We start from the raw sequence: 20947 nt of genomic DNA on the forward strand, positions 1-20947 counted from the left end.
TTAAACCTGTTGGACTATAACCTGGTGTTGTGTGATTTATAACTTTGTACACCCCAGTCCAACACCGGCATCTCCAAGTCATGATTTCATCAACAGTAGGGTTTCATCCCAGTAATGTACAATTAATCATGATCATCAGTATCACATCATAGAAGTGTATACCATGTACCTTGGAAGATGCCATGATGCCTATATCCTTGAAAATTCCCATGCTCCTGCTACATTTCAAGAACCACATGTCTTATAAGGATGGTTGCTGGAAGGCCAGGGCTACCCTCTGCAAACATGGCAGATGACTGCATTAGGAGAAAGTGAGGACTGCAGATGCTGGAGATCAGAGCTGAAAATGTGTTGCTGGAAAAGCGCAGCAGGTCAGGGAGCATCCAAGGAGCAGGAGAGTCGACGTTTCGGGCATGAGGTAGGGAGAAGGGACTTGGGGGAGTGGTGTTGGAAATGCGATAGGTGGAAGGAGGTTAAGGTGAGGGTGATAGGCTCAAGTGGGGGTGGGGGCGGAGAGGTCAGGAAGAAGATTGCAGGTTAGGAAGGTGGTGCTGAGTTCAAGGATTGGGACTGAGAGAAGGTGGGGAGAGGGGAAATGAGGAAACTGGAGAAATCTGAGTTCATCCCTTGTGGTTGGAGGGTTCCTAGGCGGAAGATAAGGAGCTCTTCCTCAGCTGTCATGTTGCTATGGTCTGGCGATGGAGGAGTCCAAGGACCTGCATGTCCTTAGTGGAGTGGGAGGGGGAGTTGAAGTGTTGAGCCACGGGGTGGTTGGGTTGGTTGGTCCGGGTGTCCCAGAGGTGTTCTCTGAAACGTTCCGCAAGTAGGTGGCCTGTCTCCCCAATATAGAGGAGGCCACATCGGGTGCAGCGGATGCAGTCAATGATGTGTGTGGAGGTGCAGGTGAATTTCTGATGGATATGGAAGGATCCCTTGGGGCCTTGGAGGGAAGTAAGGGGGGAGGTGTGGGCGCAAGTTTTGCATTTCTTGCAGTTGCAGGGGAAGGTGCTGGGAGTGGAGGTTGGGTTAGTGGGGGGTGTGGAGCTGACGAGGGAGTCACGGAAGGAGTGGTCTTTTCAGAACGCTGATAGGGGAGGGGAGGGAAATATACCCCTGGTGGTGGGGTCCGTTTGGAGGTGGATGACTACATTACACAACTTCCAACTGAAGGTAAATGTAAATACAATGCAGCCCATTCATCAACCAGGGCCATCATGGAGCAGGCGAGAAATTTTCTGAAGGTAAGATTCCACTGCTCGGATCAGACTGAGAGGGATTTGCAGTACTCTCTGGACCATGTGCCACATAATCCTGACATTCTGCTCTCTGCACAACTGGAACAGGAAAGAGGGAATGTGTTGGACATTAAAGAGCTGTGAGAGAGACTGCAGTTCCCTGTGAAGGAAAATGAAGAGACATTGAGCAGAGGAACATCATCTTTTGAATGATCAGGTGGTACAGTGTCAGGCTTAACAAGACGGACAGGATGTAAGTGAGAGACCATTTCAGCAGCTGGGAGTAGTGATCATTGACGGTAAAGTAGTTGCTGCTTAAAAGGCAAACAGACCCCTGTTTGTTCCCAGAACCAATTGTGGCTCTTGATTTATTCAGCAACAGCAAAAGCAAGGAAGAATCAAAGTGACAGTTCTCAACTGCTTGAAGGTTTTGCAGCGTGTGATGGTTCCACACTGAACAATTAGCAGATGTCTGGCTACAATGACATTGAGGAAAAAGTAACACTCGCTTAAACAGCGTTCTAAGATGGGCTGATGCTAAGAAAGGATTACCTATAAAGCTTGGCCCTTTAACAGCAATACATTTACAAAAAGGCACTTGTATTTGTAATGAAGTATCAGCCATGCAACATATGTGCCCTCAGATGTGTTTCTTTAGGGTTCCCCTCCCACTGCGCACAGAGTGAAGGGTAACTGCTAGCTCACCCAGTGCTCGTGTCACCACATCTTAGAATTTTGCTATTAAAAAAAATGACATTAGCAGTGGCACATACTTCTGCCTGTCATAAGAGGGAAGGTAGAACAACCAGGGTGTCACAGAGATGGGCTACATAGCTAATGAGGCAGTTACCAAGAATAGCATGAGAAGTCTCACAAGGACTTATGGAGAGAAACCCTCCAGGATACTCCCTGAGAATTATCCTTAGCCAATTTCTGGTAAAGTTCAGCCTGACGTTTCTGACTCATCCCAGTTCTGATGAAAAGTGATTCATCTAAGCCACTAACTCTGTTTCTCTCTGCACAGAAGCTGCCCTGCCTATTGAGTATTTCCAGAATTTTCTGTTTTTATTCCAACTCAAGGTATGTGCAATGCTAATATCTGAAGCTGTGGTTTTATGCATCAGATCAAGTGATGGAGTCTCTTAATTAATGATGTACTCTCTCTCTTCCTCCTGATGTTGCTACAACTGACAAGGAGTCATGTTTTGAGTATTTGAAAGTAGAAAGGGAGAAGCAGCATGTCACTGTGACAGAAAACAAGACATTCATACGGACACCATATGCAGCTTGTTCATCAAACCAGGTAGTAGGATGATGATGGGCTGGGAGTTAAGAAGGATCATATGACAAAATCATAGTTTTCCTCAATGATCTTAGTAATGCAGGGTTCTAGGAGCCCCCTTGCAGCTGGGACCATAAAATGGAGAGCCATCTTCTCCAACAGCTCAACAGATGCAATCATCTTTGTCCCTGGCCAGCTCCACTCTGTTCCTTTCTTTCTTGTGCCAACTTGTCCTGCACAAACAAAGGGTAGAGTGTCAGTAATTGTGCTACACTGTGCCTGGGCTATGTGTAAGTTAGAACGGGACAGGAATTTAGGGGAAGCAGCACCTAGTGGGGTTTGTGGCTGATTGTTATGGAAGATGGTGAGGGTACAATGGAATATGTGGACGCTTGACATGCGTTCAGAGTGTCATGAAGTGGTAGTGTGCGAATGAGGTGGTCCATGGTGTGACATGAAAGGCAGATTGTGCTTTGAGTATTGACAGACCTAGAGTATCCACGTCTGGTCATTAGATTTCTTGAGGAGTTGCTTCCAGGTCCTCGGGAACAGACTGAGGAGTTGATTCCCTGACTACTCATGCCACTCCCCTCTGAGTCTGGTTCTTGAGGAGTTCTGCCCTCCTGTAGAACTATAGTATGTCTTATGCTGTACATCACCACCATCAATGCCTCTGTCACCGCTTTGGGCATCCTGCAACCCTCTCTCTGCACTGGCAGTTACATTTCCATGTTTTAAAATATAGCATCTCTTTAAGAGGGAATAGATTGCCTTTGAGAAGGAAAAGCTGGCTGCACAAAGTGCTGTCAACACAACAGTACTGGACCTCCTGCTGAGCACAGAAGCAGGCTGAATGGAAAGGGAACACAGCAGTGAGAAACACACTAAGGCCTATGCTACAATGAGGTGGCAACACCAAATTCATCAACTGCCTATGTCAAAAAGGAATCAGTGCAACAAGCCAAATGATAGACAAATATTTAACCCCAAATTCTCGAAAGCTTGTCAGCATTGTGTCATGCTATGAGGATTTGATGCTCAGTAAACTTTGGATTTCTGCCATAATAAAGCGAGCTGCAATTTGATTTGCATGAATGCTTTGGCCATCTGCTGTCAGATTACCTGCAGACAGTAACAAATGGAGCTACTTTTCCATCCAGACCTTATATTGGACCAAGAGAAGGACTGTGAGCTCAGGTGACTGCTGCAAGCTTTCTGTTGTGATGGAGTGGGTTGGACACCTGTCCATCTCAGATAGATTCATAAAAATCCAAGGTATGAAAAGAAGCTTGTGAATTTGAAATAAAAATAGAAAATACTGGGAACACGGAATCAGCATGTTGAAAGGAAAAGGTGCTGAATGCATGTGGACCCTTTTCCAGAACTGAGAAAGAAAGCATTCAGAAGCCACAATCTGTTTTTCCTCTTGTCGTTGCAAAGGAATCATTGATTAAACCAGTGTGAAGCAAACACCTGCTTTATATTTCTACAAAACAATAAGTAATCTATTTAAGATCAATGTACTTTTCTGAACACTCCATCTTAGAAATGCAGCTTGGTTCACATGTATTGTACCCAATATTTGAATATTGCTAGTTTAATACATACATGCAGTTGCCAAAAGTGTGATAACTTTCCACCTGAGTACCAAAGATAAGGTAACCTAACTGAGCATATCCAAAAAATACTATGAAAAACATTATGGCAAATCCAACAATGCCTTTGGCACAGCGAGACAGGGTTGTAGACAGTTGCGTCATGGTCATATTGAAGCTAATGTATTTGAAAATCTGAAAGAGAATAGACAAAAATTAGTTAGAATTCAAAACTTGACATTTTCAAGATGATTTTACTGTTTACGTTCTGAGAAAAATAATTTGCAAAAACATGTTCTTGAAGTAGTATTACACTTATATATTACTAAAGGTTTCTTGAATTAATATATAAAGTACTAATTACTTTAAAATCTAATTGCATGTAATAGAGCTAAACTGTTATATTAACAGTATCAAGGAAAGTCAATTAGTAACTGTAAAAACACTTTTTGTAAAGAGAAATACTGAGAACATACCTTTATCCATGCAATGAAAACAGTAAATGCAATGATGACATTATATCGATTCTGCCAGTAAGCCAAGAAGTGGAGATTTTGATAGGAGTTGGAATTTTCCAGAAATTGCTCGAGTAGTAAGCTTACTTTTATCGTACGATAGATGTTGTAAAAAACGGCTAATAAAGAAAACTGAGGATGAGAAAAATGTAGTCCACATTAAAACTGGCTACACATTTCTTAATTTTAAAGTATATATAACAATCATTTGGCAAAAGAGCATAGCTTTTAAAAATCATTTTAGGCAAAAACTAAGGCATTTTTCTGCACCTACAATTACCTGAATTTCCACAAGGAGTTCTTGAACTGCAGTCTGAAAGGAACAGACCAGGCTAGCAGTTAAATATGATAGTTATGTCCGAGATTTTAGACTCTATAAACCATGTTAAGGAAAATTAATTGGTAACAGGAAATGCCTCTTTTGTAAAGATGCAACATGCCAATAGACTTCCACTATCTACCTAGGGCATTACACAGATAGGGATACTATCTAGCTTTAACAATAAAAAAATCAATAATACACTTATGACAATTTTCTTTCATGTTATCATTGTTACTTAGAGAGCCTATCAAAATATTCTGGACCAGTAAACAGAAAAGAGATACTGTCAATTGTATAAGGAGTGTGGATGAACTAGTAAAAGTCTTTAAAACAAATAGGGTATTTGAACATGGTAGATACAAGGATATTGTTTTTGGGGGGGAAACCAGAACTAGAGGGCACAGTTTTAAAATTAAAACCAAGCCATTTAGAAATGAAGTCGGAAAGCTCTGAACTGTAGAACTCAAGGCACAGGTTGTGTCACAGAGTCATAGAGATGTACAGCACAGAAACAGACCCTTCGGTCCAACTCTTACATGCTGATCAAAAGTGGCCTAACCAATGTCCTGTACATCTACAACATGACCTCCCAACTCCTATACTCACTGCTCTGTCAAATAAAGGAAAGCATACCAAACACCTTCTTCACTATCCTATCTACCTGTGACTCCACTTTCAAGGATATATGAAGCTGTACTCCAAGGTCTCTTTGTTCAGCAACACTCCCCAGGACCTTACCATTAAATGTACAAGTCCTGCTCTGATTTTCCTTTCCAAAATGCAGCATTTCACATTTATCTAAATTAAATTCATCTGCCTCTCAGCCCATTGGCCCATCTGATCAAAATCCCAGCCTCCAGTCTGAAAAGCAACCCTCCACCATCACCCTTTGTCTTCTACCTTCAAGCTAGTTCTGTAGCCAAATGGTTAGTTCTCCTGGTATTCCATGAGATCTAACCTTGCTAACCAGTCTACCATGGGGACCTTGTTGAACAACTTGCTGAAATCCATATAAATCACATCCACCAATCTGTCCTCATTGTTACTTCTTCAAAAAATTCAATCAAGTTTGTGAGACATGATTTACCACAAAGCCATGCTGACTATCCCTTTCCAAATGCATGTACCTCCTGTCCCTCAGGACTCCCACAAACAACTTGCCTATCACCAATGTCAGGCTCACTGGTTCACAGTTTCCTAACTTATCCTTACCATCTTTCTTAAATAGTGACACCATGTTAGCCAATCTCCAGTGACTATTGATGATACAAATATCTCAGCAAGGGGCCCAGCAATCACTTCACCAGCTTCCCACAGAGTTCTGGGGTACACCTGATCAGGTCCTGACAATTTATCCACTTTTATAAATGTTAAGATATTCAGCACTTCCTCCTCTGTAATATGGACATTTTTCAAAATGTCACCATCTATTTCCCCATATTCTATGTCTTCGATGTCCTTCTCCACAGTAAATACTGACGCAAAATACTCATCTACTATCTCCCCCATTTCCTGTGGTTCTACACAAAGGCCACCTTGCTGATTTTTGAAGGGCTCTATTATCTCCCTAGTTATCCTTTTATCCTTAATGTATTTATAAAATCCCATTGGATTCTCCTTAAGCCTATTTGCTAAAGTTATCGCATGTCCCTTTTTGCCCTCCTGATTTCCCTCTTAAGTACACCCTTTATACTCTTCTCAGGATTCACTCGATCTCTGCAGTCTATAACTGACATATGCTTCCTTCTTTTTGTTAACCAAAACCTCAATTTCTCTAGTCATCTGGGATTCCTTACACCTACCAGCCTTTCCTTTCACCCTAACAGGAATATAGTGTCTCTAGATTCTCATCTCATTTTTGAAGGCTTCCCAATTTCCAGCCATCCTTTTACCTGTGAACATCTGCCCTCAATCAACGTTTGAAAGTTCTTGCCTAATACCATCAAAATTGGCCTTCCTCCAATTTAGAACTTCAACTTTTAGATCCGATCAATCCTTTTCCATCACTGTTTAAAAATTAATAGAATTATGGTCGCTGGCCCCAAAGTGCTCCCCCCCACTGACACCTCAGTCACCCACCCTGCCTTATTTCTCAAGAGTAGGTCAAGTTTTGCAGCTTCTGTAGTAGATACATCCACATATTGTCTTGTGATTACTTGGTACTGTACATACTATTTTAGCTTAAATAAATCCATCAGTGATCTTCAAATTAATGGATTCCATCTACCTCATTTATTCAAAATTTGTGAGAAGATTTGTAGCTCGGTTGCTCGTTGTTGTGGTGCTGTTTGCCGAGCTGGAAATTTGTGTTACAGACGTTTCGTCCCCTGTCTAGGTGACATCCCCAGTGCTTGGGAGCCTCCTGTGAAGCTTCCCTGAGGATGTCACCTAGACAGGGGATGAAACGTCTGCAACACAAATTCCCAGCTCGGCGAACAGAACCACAACAACCTCATTTATTTATATTTAAATAACACAAGAATATTATTACATGTTACACAGCAAGGATTTTATTTTATTTAAAAGAAACAGAAGAGATGAAACCAGCCCTACAAAGTTGAAAGTAAATGGGAGTAGCAACGAACAAAAGAAAACAGCAATCCAGACGTTCCCACAGTAAACGCCAGAAAGTAAGATTTGTCTGCAAACCACGAGTATCACCAAGACGTCCTCATTCATGCAGGCATCCAGCTGTTTTAAACCTGACCCATCTAAAGACCACTTTAGATTTAAACAACAGTAGAGAGTCAACACAATAGTGAACTAAGAGCAACAATGCTGAACTTCAAACAATGAAAACAAAAGTGACTGCATTTGGAACAGTACATCGCCAACAGAACAAGGCCTAAAACCAGCTTCAAACCAAAACATTAGAAAAGGAACATGAAGTACAGTACTGAAAGCACAGCAGGATGAATACCTAATCCTCCAATTTGCACTGGGAAGCCATGAATCTCCATTGGAGTTAACGGTTTTAAACAAAGAATGCAGCTCTACTTTATTGACCAAGCAATTGGAGAACCAATTAGGCAATAACATAGCACTAGCAGTTGGTAATGAGGGGATGGGGCTTCAGTTAGCTCAGTTGTCTGGAGATGGTTTGCAATGTAGAGAGATGCCAACAGCAGAGGTTCAATTTCCAAATTGGCTGAAGTTATCATGAAGGTCTCAACTTCTCAACCTTGCCTGAGGCATGGTGATCCTCAGGTTAAACTCACCACTAGTCATGCCTTTCCAATGTGAGAGCAGGCCTATGGTCTTCTAGGACTATGGTGATTTTATAAATGAGAGGTTGCACAATGTTCAATCTTGGGTTCAACTGAGAGAAGTTGGATAGATCTGGAAAATACTAGGTCAACATGTAAAATCAACTTTAAAATTTGATTTGTGTCTTGCAAGCAAAAGTCACAGGATTCAATAGATCATTTCAATAGATCAGGACATGACATAACAAGGGCAATGAGTACAACTTTTCAGAGGCTGAACCATCGGAGCTGATCTAGAGGTTGGACGGTGTCAGAACGAGGTGATACCAGATGAAGGAGGAGTGCAGGCTCAAATATTGGAAGAGCACCCTTGTCTTTTGCGAAAACCAATACTATGGGATCTTTCACGTAATGAAATAAGAAATACAAAAAGAAACTCAGCAAGTCAGCTTGTCATTTCTGACAATTTTAAATTTAATTTTATTTAAGTTTTCCATCATTTGTTGTATTTTGTTTTAGCAGGAGATAAAACCAACTGTATAATGTTGGTGCTGTGTAGTAGTGACCACAAGTGTGTTAGCCACTAACAGGTTCTACAACACAGGGATAGCAAGCAAAACCAAACCAGCCTCACTATCATTGTTTTAATTTCACTTGCTGCAAATCCAGTCAATGACTCTCAAATTTGCTTAATTATTCTTAACAAGGCTTTACAAATAGCAGACCTTGGGCACTAAGTTCATAATTTAAACAACAATTAACAATTCATTCTTAATAATTTAACTTACATAGCACACAGATAAGCAACAAGTCCCACCTGTCAATTTTCCTTCCCACCTATCCGCTCCACCCTCCTTTCCAATCGATCACCTTTACCCGTTCCTCCATCCACTAATTGCACTCCCAGCTACCTTCTCTGCAGCCCCAACCCCCTCCCATTTATCTCTCCAACCCCGAGGCTTCCAGCCTCATTCCTGATGAAGGCCTCTTGCCCGAAACGCTGATTCTCCTGCTCCTCGGATGCTGTATGACCTGCTGAGCTTTTCCAGCACCACTCTAATCTTGATTCTAATCTCCAGCATCTGCAGTCCTCACTTTCGCCCAATCTCATTAATGTCCACAATCTAAGCCCAATCTCTTTGATCATAATCCCCCCTCATACGAGTGACAGATACTGTTAAGGGATAAAATAATAAAAATGAATTATAACTTGCCAGTTCAATAACCATTCCAACAATGAATACCAGACCTTGATGAAATCTTTGGATGCTAGGTTGTGTAATAGACGTGTTATATCTTGCTGTCACCAGTCAATGCAAACAGCCTGTGCACGCTTTCAAAGTTACTCACCCAAATCTTATAGGCTGGGGTTCTCTGCTCAGAACATTCAACAGGTCAATAACTAGAGTAACTCCAGAGAGAGAGCAAAGCAAAAGCATTTGGAAACTTTCAAAACACAAACTGCCTGCTGCTCCAAACCCAGTCAGAAGCACTTCACTCTTAGTGTTCTCTTTCTCCTTCAACATTCTCTGTGATTGGCTGGACTGCACCTGTCCTTCTTTGTTGACCAATTCAGCATCAAACCGGTTGTCAGTCCCTGAGCAGAGCAACATCTCAGTGCTGACTCATCTGTAGTGTTCTTAGAGCAGTAATTAACCTGCATTACCGGTCCAAGCCAGTTCTCCACAGTAAACATCTGTCCTTATTCTCTCCTTTTTTCTTCAGAATCAAGTTGCTGTTCAAAGTTTAACATTCTATTCCCAAACTTCACCTCACAGCTGCTAACCAAAAATGTAAAATAAAATAAAAATAGAGAAGGTCTCAACCCTGCCAAAAAGACATCTGCCTATCATACAAATGAATAATGGGCTATATGAATTTCAGTGCAGTTTGATGTCAGGCATATAGGTGAAACAAACCAAAGACTGGCAGCTCGTATCAAAAAAGTATATATCTTCAGCTGTTTGCAACAAGAAATGTACAGACAACACCCAATCATTTTGAGTTAATGAAGTTTGTAACAGGGTCCGAGATCAGATGTGATTCTGCAATTGAACAAATTTTTGGTGGATTATCCTGACTACTGGGGCAAGAAGGGGGGTCTCTCGCTATATGTTTGCAAGGCCCTTCCAAAAGCATAGGTCTGTCCGTCTTTCTACTTATTTCTGTGTCTACTAGGAAGGTGACATTGTTGACATTAAGGACACAGGCACTGTACAAATGGGTATACCTCACAAATGTTACCAATGCAATAGTGTAAGAATTTATAATGTTACACAGCATGCTGTACACATTATTACCAACAAGTCAAGGGTAAGATCCTCACCAAAAGAATTAACATGCATATTGAGCACACTAAGCTTTCGTAAAGCAGGGACAGATTTCTGTAGCAAGTGAAACAATAAAGATACCAAGAGAGCAGCTAAGGAGATGGAGACCTAGGTTGAGCTGAAATATCAGACTGCTCAGCCTAGAAAAGCACACTTTTTATGAACCAAGGCAAACAAACCAGCTGCTGGAACCAAAGCCATGCGAGTTCGTGGCATACTTCTGGGAAACAAATCAAATAAATATTTTGTGTCTGAAAAAAATGACTGACACTGACTTATGCTGTTATTTACAGATAGAAAGAATATGTGACGTGCTAGTTTTAACTCAACAGAATAAGTGACCGCCAATCACTTGTTCATTTTTCAGGGCAATGCCCTTATCAATCAGAGTTGACCTCCTGGATTAAAATTTAAACAACACTTGCTCGTTAACTGTCAATTGTTATTAACGGTTGCATTCTCTGTGGCAATGTCACTACTAATCAGATATCACTTGCAAGGAATGTGGATTTTCTTCTTTTTTGATATTCTTATGCATTGTCTTGATGAGTCCATGATGAAAAATGCTTCTCTCCAGCAATATTCAAGTTCTATACTATCAAATCATTATTTGTTTCATTTTTACTGAAACTGTAAAATGTCTGAATTATGTCTATTGACGTTCACCTGTGGCCACAGTATGGAATTAGATAGCAAAGACAGTTTGGATTAAGGGGCAACCTCTCAGAATCTTTAGTTGTATCTGAGATAGTAAATAAGTTGGCATCTGGCATTTGAAGAAGAGAAATTCTGAGGGATCTTGTTGTGTCATGAATCTGCAATGACAGTATTCCTGAGAACTAACCTGTAAAAACCTTCAGCTTTCCTAAACAATTTTTAGGATCAGGATTGAAAGGACTGACACATTACCTGTCTATATTGTTTGAATACTGCTTAATGATACTGCTTTGTCTGAACTTGATCAAGCTCAATAACAAATTAGCTTAAAACTATGTCTGGAATTGGATTCAAGCAGTCTTACACAATTTAGAACAATAACCTTTTGACTTACAACTGAATGAACCACTAGAAAAAGAAAAAGTTAACAATATACCATCAGAAGACGAGGAAGGATTGTAGTAGCTTAGGAACAAAGTTAATTAAATAAATGAGAAAGCAACACCAACAAGTCACAATTCCAATACAGCAAGGCATAAAACCATAAGACTTTAAGATATAGGAGCAGAATTAGACCACCCAGCCCATCTCGTCTACTTCTCTATTCAATCATGCCTGATAAGTTTCTCAACCCCATTCCCCTGCTCTCGTAACCCTTGATCCCTTTAATAATTATGAAACTATCTCGATCTTAACTATACTTAATTACTTGGGCTACATAGCCCTCTATGGCAATGAAATCCACAGATTCACCACCCTATGGCTGAAGAAATTCCTCATTTCAATTCAAAAGGGTTTGAGGCTAGCCCTTGGGTCCATGACTCTCCTACTAGTGGAAACATCTTGCTCACACCCCTCTATCCAGGCCTCTCAGTATTCTGTAAATTTCAATGAGAATTCCCTCCCCCCCACCCCCCACTCTTCTAAACTCCAAGTACAGTCCATAGTCCTCAACTGCTCTTAATATGACAAACCCTTCATCCCTGGGATCATTTTTGTAAACTTTATCTAAGAAGATACCCTTTGTATGATTGGAAAGGTGATAAGTGGAATAAGGGTCAACTACAGGCAGTCTCCAGGTGAATGGGTTTTGTTTTTGAGTCCAATCTCAAGTTGAGTTGGAACACAATGCAGGACAATATAAATAGCTGTTTGTCTGTATGAGGAAACATTGGCATGTTTGATCTTCAAAATTAATAATATAGCCCCTTTATGGGATAACGTTGGTAAGTGTGAGCATTTATAAATTAGATGTTCATAAATCCAGAGGCCTCCTGTAAACCTTCACTCTAATAACGGCTGCTCATTATATGTGAAAGGACTTGTGTCATTGTGATATACTCAGATCACATGAAACTGGGGCTTGACGTTCCAGAGCTGTTGACTTCTACCATATTTTGTATTGAGTAATGTTCAATGGCCTGTTCACATTCATTCTCTTGACAGCAGTCTGAATCCCACTACAGTGCTTATCTACAACTCATCCATGGTGCTTTAGTGATTTCTTTGATCTGGAGGAAGTGTGTGGAGTTAAGAACTAAGTTGCTCAAAGTGAGAATTATTTCAACTAGGGAGCAAAGGAAGATTATTTGCATTAATGCTGAACTGTGGGGAAGTACAGGTCCAAAAACCCATCCTGAGGAAGGAAGGTGAAATGGATTGACTGCAACCATTGTAGAGAGGCAACAATTGAATTGGGCCTATGTCAGAAGGATCATGGATTTAGGTCAATAGATATTGGACAGATGGGAAATAGCAATAGAAATAGTGGGCGGCACGGTGGCACAGTGGTTAGCACTGCTGCCTCACAGCGCCTGAGACCCAGGTTCAATTCCCAACTCAGGCGACTTACTGTGTGGAGTTTGCACGTTCTCCCCGTGTCTGCGTGGGTTTCCTCCGGGTGCTCTGGTTTCCTCCCACAGTCCAAAGATGTGCAGGTCAGGTGAATTGGCCATGCTAAATTGCCCGTAGTGTTAGAGAAGGGGTAAATGTAGGGGTATGGGTGGGTTGCGCTTCGGCGGGTCGGTGTGGACTTGTTGGGCCGAAGGGCCTGTTTCCACTCTGTAAGTAATCTAAGCAAATTCAAGGGAACGGGTAATTAGTTTGACAGGAACAAGCTGAAATAATTCCTCTTTGCTTATCATGAGGAGACAGCAGAGGTAGAAACAGGCTTTGCAAATCAGAGACGTACATGGATAAACTCTTTTCCGCTATTTCTCTCTGTTAAATTTCATGTATGTAAAATCCCAATTGATTATAGACCGTAAATTCTTAATGTTATACAGCAATAAAGGAGGTAATGGCATAAGAAAAGGCATTTCTGTTTCCAGTGATATTCTCACATAAAAGGAGCTAACTTAAAGCACATTATGTAAACAGTCTCTTTCATATTCATAAATTGTACTGACCAGCACAATTAAAAAATCCAAACAATTCCAAAAGTTCTTGAAGTATGCCATCCTGTAAGACTGAAGGGCTATGATTCCTTGGAACAAATAGTTGCAGATAAAGAAACAGAAGATAATTTCACAGGCAGCTAGAAAGTAATCGAAGTTCGAAACGTATCGTAGGAGTTTGACTGCGAAAAGCTCGGAGGAAGGGATAGCTCCACCAGTTGCTGGAAATTCCACCAACAACCTGGAATAGAAACAAGTTAAAAGAACTAAAAGAATCATTCCAGAAGAATTTATAACAAGTTTTACTTGTTGGAAAATAAAATTTATCACATTTCTATAACACAAATACAACTCACGTCACTTTAATTGTGCCTTTTGCACACCACAACTCAATATTCGGATTCACTCTTGTTATATACAAATCGTCCTCACTTAACATTTGTTTCCCTTCTGGTAATTATTACTTTAAGTGAGATGATTAAGTGATTCCCATAGGAATCAATGTTAAAACTGGTGTTAGGTTCCTGTGGGCATTTTCTTGCCTGGTAAGTCCAATATACACATTGAAATACTGTCAGTGACATGTGCAGCATTGTATATTCCTTGTTAAAGTAACTTACAAAACAAATCAAATCATTGAATACACGTTTGTTGTGCCTAAGTAATGAATTGGTGTACAGTAAATTCTCCATTAGCCAGCACCCAAATATTCAGAACTCTCATGCAACCGGCAATTGGAATGGCGCCACCCTATTACACGCAGTACAATGGTCTGAGGTTCAGAACTGCAAACTCTTGAAAATCTTACCAAAGCAGATCAACTGACTTATCGATAAACACAGAATTGCCCATTGCAGACAGGTGAACTGACCTTATCTTGATCACTAAAAAATAGTCGAAAAGTATAGAAAAGCACAGCCAGGTCAGGTAGCATCGAGGAGAAGGAGAATTGATGTTTCGAGCATACACTCTTCATCAGGAATGAGGGGGTGGCCCAAGGTGGCTGAGAGATATATGGGGGGTGGGGGGAGGATGGCTGGGAAAGCGATACATAGATGGAGGTGGGGGTGAATAGGGTGGAGTGGATAGGTGCGAAGGAAGGTGGATAAGTAGGACAGTTCAAGAGGGCAGTGCTGACTTGGAAGGTTGGATCTGGGATAAGGTGGGGGAGAGGAAATTGGTGAAATCTGCATTGATCCTGTATGGCTGGAGGGTCCCAAGGCGGAAGATGACGTGTCCTCGGGTGGCTAGAGTTTGGCAGTAGAGGATGCCCAGGACTTGAATGTCCTTGGTGGAGTGGGAGGGGGAGTTAAAGTGTTCGGCCAGAGGGTGGTGGGGTGTTTAGTGCATGAGTCCAAGAGATGTTCTCTGAAATATTCCCCAAGTAGGCTTCCTGTCTCCCCAATGTAGAAGAGACCAGAATGAGAGTACCAGACACAGTTGGTGGAAGTATAGGTAAATATCCGTCAGATATGGAAGGATCAAAACCTGCGCCCAGACATCCCCCCTTATCTCCGTCCAAGGCCCCAAAGAATTGTTCCACATCCAACAGAGACTTACCTGTACTTCCACACAAGTCATCTACTGTGTCCGTTGCTCTTGATGTGGTCTCCTCTACATTGAGGAGGCCAACGTGCGGAACATTTCAGAGAACACCTCTGTGCCAATCAACCCCACTACCCTGTGGCCGAATATTTCAACCCCTCCTCCCACTCCGCCAAAGACATGCAAGTCTTTGGCCTCCTCCACTGCCAAACTCTAGCCATTTGATGCCTGGAGGAAGTATGCCTCATCTCCTGCCTTGGGACCATCTAACCACACGGGGTTCAATCTGGATTTCATCAGTTTCCTCATTTCATATCCCCCACTTATCCCAGATCCAACCTTTCAACTCGGCACCACCCTCTTGAACTGTCCTACCTGTCCATCTTCCTTATCCGCACCACCCTCCTCTCCAACCCATCAACATCACCCTCACCTTCATCGACCTATCGCCTTCCCAGCCACCTTCCACCAGCCCCACCTCCCTCCCATTTATCCCTCAGCCGCCTAGGGCCACCCCCCTCATTCCTGATGAAGAACTAATGCTCAAAACATTGTTTCTCCTGCTGTTCAGATGCTGCCTAACCAGCTGTGGTTATCCAGCATCACTCTCTTCAATTCTGATCCCCAGTATCTGCAGTCCTCACTTTCTCCTCACGACAAAAATACCCAGATTCAAATATAATGGTTAGTAACTTTGCAGATGACACCAAAATTGGTGGTGTAGTGGACAGTGAAGAAGGTTACATCAAAGTTATAACGAGATCTTGATCAGACTGGTTGAGGAGTGGCAAATGGAGTTTACATAAACGTGAGGCGTTGCATTTTGGAAAGGCAAATCAGGGCACAACTTATACACTTAAGGGTGAGGTCCTGGGGAGCAAACGAAGAGTCCTGGGATGCAGGTTCATAGTTCCTTGAAGGTGGAGTTGCAGGTAGTTAGGATAGTGAAGGTGTTTCTGGCCTTTTATTGGTAAATGCATTGAGCATAGGAGTTGGGAGGTCATGTTGCAGCTGTACAGGCTATTAGGCCATTTTCGAATACTGCATTCAATTCTGGTTGCTCGGCTATAGGAAGGATATTGTTAAACCTGAAAGGGGGCGGAAAATTTGCAAGGATGTTGCCAGGGTTGGAGAGGCTGAATAGGCTAGGGCTGTTTTCCCTGGAGCGGAGAAGGTTGAGTGGTGACCTTATAGAGGTTTATAAAATCATGAGTGGCATCGATAGGTTGAATAGCCTATTTTGCATATTCATCAACACGTTCCTGAAGAAGAACTTATGCTCCAAATGTCGATTGTTCTGCTCCTCATATGCTGCCTGAGCGGCTGTGCTTATTCAGGACCACGCCCTTGACTCTGAATTGCCTATTGTTCCAGGGTAGAGTCGTCCAAAATTAGAGGGCATAGGTTTAAGGTGACAGGGGAACGATATAAAAGGGACTTCAGGGGCAACCTTTTCATGCAGGTGATACACGTATGGAATGAGCTATCAGAGGAAATGATGGAGGTTGGTACAGTTACAGCATTTAAAAGGCATCAGGATGGGTACATGAATAGGATGGGTTTAGAGGGATATGTGCCAAATGCTGGCAAATGGAACTAGATTTATTGAGAATATGGAATGGAAACCTTTGGTTTGTGCTTCTCCCTCTCTCTCTCTTTTTAATCAAGCTGTTCTCCTTCCTATTTCCTCAGGGCTATGCCAGTTTTAATGCAACCTCAGCTGCCAGTGCAAATGGAATTTGGAAAAGGACAGGTGATTGAGTCCATAGTGGCAACAATACACTGTTTAAATTCCTTTCCCCTTAATGCTACTGGCCAAAAATCCTCTCAGCCAGTTTTTATTCACCAGTAAAGTTTCTCTTGTTTGCAAAATAAAAATTAACTTTTTTGTAACTGGCGCGTGGCATTGTGTTCACTCCTTTAGTTAATGATGTTGTAGGCTCATGCTTGCTATTTGTACTTCATTTTAGTTAATAACTTTTGGAAGTTATTGGGCTAGTATAGGTTAGGTAGGATTCGGTCGGCGCAACATCGAGGGCCGAAGGGCCTATACTGCGCTGTATCCTTCTATGTTCTATCTTCCTTGCCCTTTTTTAGGGAAGGAAACTAAGGGCCAACTTTTATAGGTTTTAGCAAAAGGAGGTCTGTCTTCCCTTTTGTGCACAATGATTTTGAACTTAGCAGAAGGGTTAAATGGTGTGAAAAATCTTGCTGGTGAGATTTATGAGCAGTCCTGGCCACTCATATTCAAATTGCACATTCATCTTACAGCAGTGATAAGTCAGGTTCTCCCAGCCACCTCTACTGCATCTCATACAGCCGGTTCATACATCCAGCAACAGCCCCTCACCCACTAAACCAATTCCCCATGCATGCCCAATTCTGGGAGGCTACAGGACATAGTAGGAGAAAGTGAGGACTGCAGATGCTGGAGATCAGAGCTGAGAATGTGTTGCTGGAAAAGCGCAGCAGGTCAGGCAGCATCCAAGGAATAGGAGATGTGTTGCTGGAAAAGCGCAGCAGGTCGAGCAGCATCCAAAGAGCAGGAGAAGTCCTGAAGAAGGGATATGCCCGAAACGTCGAATTCCTGAAGAAGAGCTTATGCCCGAAAAGTCAAATCTCCTGTTCCTTGGATGCTGCCTGACCTGCTGCGTTTTCCAGTAACACATTCTCAGTACAGGACATAGTACCTGACATGGCTGAAAATTATGTTCTTTTGGCAGAGTCCATATTGCGTTGAGTTTTTGGAGATGTTTCCACCATGAGGCATAACAGAATCTCTCACCATATCTTACGAAGCTCACTGCATAAACTACCTCCCCAGTCCCTACGATACTTGCCACTTTTGAATCTGGCCCCAACTTAGAGTCATAGAGATGTACAGCATGGACCCTTTGGTCTAACCCGTCCATGCCGACCAAATATCCCAATCCAATCTAGTCCCACCTGTCAGCACCCAGCCCATATCCCTTTAAACCCTTCCTATTCATATACCCATCCAAATGCCTCTTAAATGTTGCAATTGTACCAGCCTCCACCACTTGTAAATCTTTTCTGAACCCTTTCAAGCTTCACAACATCTTTCCAGTAGGAAGGAGACCAGAATTGCACGCAATATTCCAACAGTGGCCTAACCAATGTCCTGAACAGCCGCAACATGACCTCCCAACTCCTGTACTCAATACTCTGACCAATAAAGTAAAAGCATACCAAACACCTTCTTCACTATCCTATCTACCTGTGAATCCACTTTCAAGGAGCTATGAACCTGCATTCCAAAGTCTTTTTGTTCAGCAACACTCCCTTGGATCTTACCATTAAGTATAGAAGTCCTGCTAGGATTTGCTTTCCCAAAATGCAGCACCTGGCATTTATCTGAGTTAAACTCAATCTGTCACTTCTCAGCCCATTGGCTCATCTGATCAAGATCCTGTTGTAATCTGAGGTAACCCTCTTTGCTGTCCGCTACACCTCCAATTTTGGTGTCATCTGCAAACTTATTAACTGTACCTCTTATACTAGCATCCAAATCATTTATATAAATGACAAAAAGTAGAGGACCCAGCACTGATCCTTGTGGCACTCCACTGGTCACAGGCCTCCAGTCTGAAAAACAACCCTCCACCACCACCCTCTGTCTTCTACCTTTGAGCCAGTTCTGTATCCAAATGGCTAGTTCTCCCTGTATTCCATGAGATTTAACCTTGCTAATCAGTCTCCCATGGGGAACCTTGTCGAACGTCTTACTGAAGCCCATATAGATTACATCTACCGCTCTGCCCTCATCAATCCTCTTTGTTACTTCCTCAAAAAACTCAATCAAGTTTGTGAGACATGATTTCCCATGCACAAATCCATGTTGACTATCCCTAGTCAGTCCATGCCTTTCCAAATACATGTACGTCCTGTCCCTCAGGATTCCCTCTAACAACTTGCCCACCACCGACTTCAGGTTCACTGGTCTATAGTTCCCTGCCTTGTCCTTACCGCCCTTCTTAAACAGTGGCACCATATTAGCCAACCTTCAGTCTTCCAGCACCTCACCTGTGACTATAGATGATACAAATATCTTAACAAGAGGCCCAGCAATCACTTCTCTAGCTTCCCACAGAGTTCTAGGATACACCTGATCAGGTCCTGGGGATTTATCCAACTTTACCCATTTCAAGACATCCAGCACTTTCTTCTCTGTAATCTGGACATTTTGCAAGATGTCATAATCTATTTCTCTAAAGTCTATATCTTCCATATCCTTTTACACAGTAAATACTAATGCAAAATACTCATTTGGTGTCTCCCCTATTTTCTGTGGTTCCACCCAAAGGCCCCCTTGCTAATCTTTGAGGGGCCCTATTCTCTCCCTAGTTACCCTTTTGTCCTTAATCCAAAGAGTAAAAACTCTTTGGATTCTCCTTAACCCTATTTGCCAAAGCTATCTCATGTCCCCTTTTTGCCTTCCTGATTTCCCTCTTAAGTATACTCCTACTTCCTTTATACTCTTCTAAGTATATTCACTTGATCTGTCCTGTCTATACCTGACATATGCTTCCTTCTTTTTCTTAACCAAACCCTTAATTTCTTTAGTTATCCAGCATTCCCTATACCTACAAGCCTTTCCTTTCACCCTGACAGGAATATACTTTCTCTGGATTCCCGCTACCTCATTTCTAAAGGCTTCCCATTTTTCAGCCGTCCCTTTACTTGCGAACATCTCTCCCTAATCAGCTTTTGAAAGTTCTTGCCTAATACTGTCAAAATCGGCCTTTCTCCAATTTAGAACTTCAACTTTTAGATCTGGTCTATCTTTTTCCATCACTATTTTAAAACTATTAGACTTATGGTCGCTTGCCCCAAAGTGCTCCTCCATTGACACCTCAGTCACCTGCTCTGCCTTATTTCCCAAGAGTAGGTCAAGTTTTGCACCTTCTGGAGTAGGTGTGTCCACACAATGAATCAGAAAATTGTCTTGTACATACTTACCAAATTCCTCTCCATCTAAACCCTTAACATTGTGGCAGTCCCAGTCTATGTCTGGAAAGTTAAAATCCCCTACCATAACCACGCTATTATTCTTACAGATAGCTGAAATCTCCTTACAATTTGTTTCTCAATTTCCCTCTGACTATTAAAGGGTCTATAATATAATCCCAATAAGGTTATCATCCCTTTCTTATTTCTCCATTCCACCCAAATAACTTCCCTGGATGTATTTCCAAGAATATCCTCCCTCAGCACAGCTGTAATGCTATCCCTTGTCAAAAATGCCACCCCCTTCCTCTCTTGCCTCCCTTTCTATCCTTCCTGTAGCATTTGTATCCTGGAACATTAAGCTGCCAGTCTTGCCCATTACTGAGCCATGTTTCTGTAATTGCTATGATATCCCAGTCCCATGCTCCTAACCATGCCCTGAGTACATCTGCCTTCCCTGTTAGGCCCCTTGCATTGAAATAAATGCAGTTTAATTTATTAGTCCAACCTTGTCCCTGCCGGCCTTGACTGCTTGACTCGCTTCTGTTCTCAACTGTACAGTCTCAGATTGATCCCTGTCCTCACTATCTCCCTGGGTCCCACCCACCCCCCACCTTACTAGTTTAAATCCTCCCGAGCTGCTCTCGCAGATTTCCCTGCCAGTATATTAGTTCCTTTCCAATTTAGGTGCAATCCGTCCTTCTTGTACAGGTCACTTCTACCCCAAAAGAGATTCCAATGATCCAAAAATGCGAATCCTTCTCCCATCCGCCAGCTCCTCAGCAATGCATTCATCTGCTCTATCCTTCTATTCCTGCCCTCACTAGCTCCTAGCACCGGGAGTAATCCAGATTTTACTACTCTCGACGACCTCCCTCTTCAATTTCTGCCTAACT

The 20947-nt window shown here is 42.2% G+C and overlaps 1 protein-coding gene and 1 pseudogene across 1 annotated transcript in view; one reads left to right on the forward strand and one right to left on the reverse strand.

Moving 5' to 3' along the window:
• The window catches only part of LOC132823073 (polycystin-2-like protein 1), a 59820-nt gene that overhangs the window by 20775 nt on the left and 18098 nt on the right, over positions 1 to 20947 (reverse strand). The window contains exons 6-8 of the mRNA XM_060836614.1: positions 13551 to 13779; positions 4589 to 4759; positions 4126 to 4307 (exon numbers count right to left, since the gene is read on the reverse strand). Coding sequence (XP_060692597.1) covers positions 4126 to 4307; positions 4589 to 4759; positions 13551 to 13779 — 582 coding nt within the window. The remainder of the gene's footprint in view (positions 1 to 4125; positions 4308 to 4588; positions 4760 to 13550; positions 13780 to 20947) is intronic.
• On the forward strand, positions 10247 to 10826 carry LOC132823518 (large ribosomal subunit protein eL21-like; annotated as a pseudogene).

The sequence above is a fragment of the Hemiscyllium ocellatum genome, chromosome 16 (assembly GCF_020745735.1).
Source record: "Hemiscyllium ocellatum isolate sHemOce1 chromosome 16, sHemOce1.pat.X.cur, whole genome shotgun sequence".
Lineage (NCBI taxonomy): Eukaryota > Metazoa > Chordata > Chondrichthyes > Orectolobiformes > Hemiscylliidae > Hemiscyllium > Hemiscyllium ocellatum.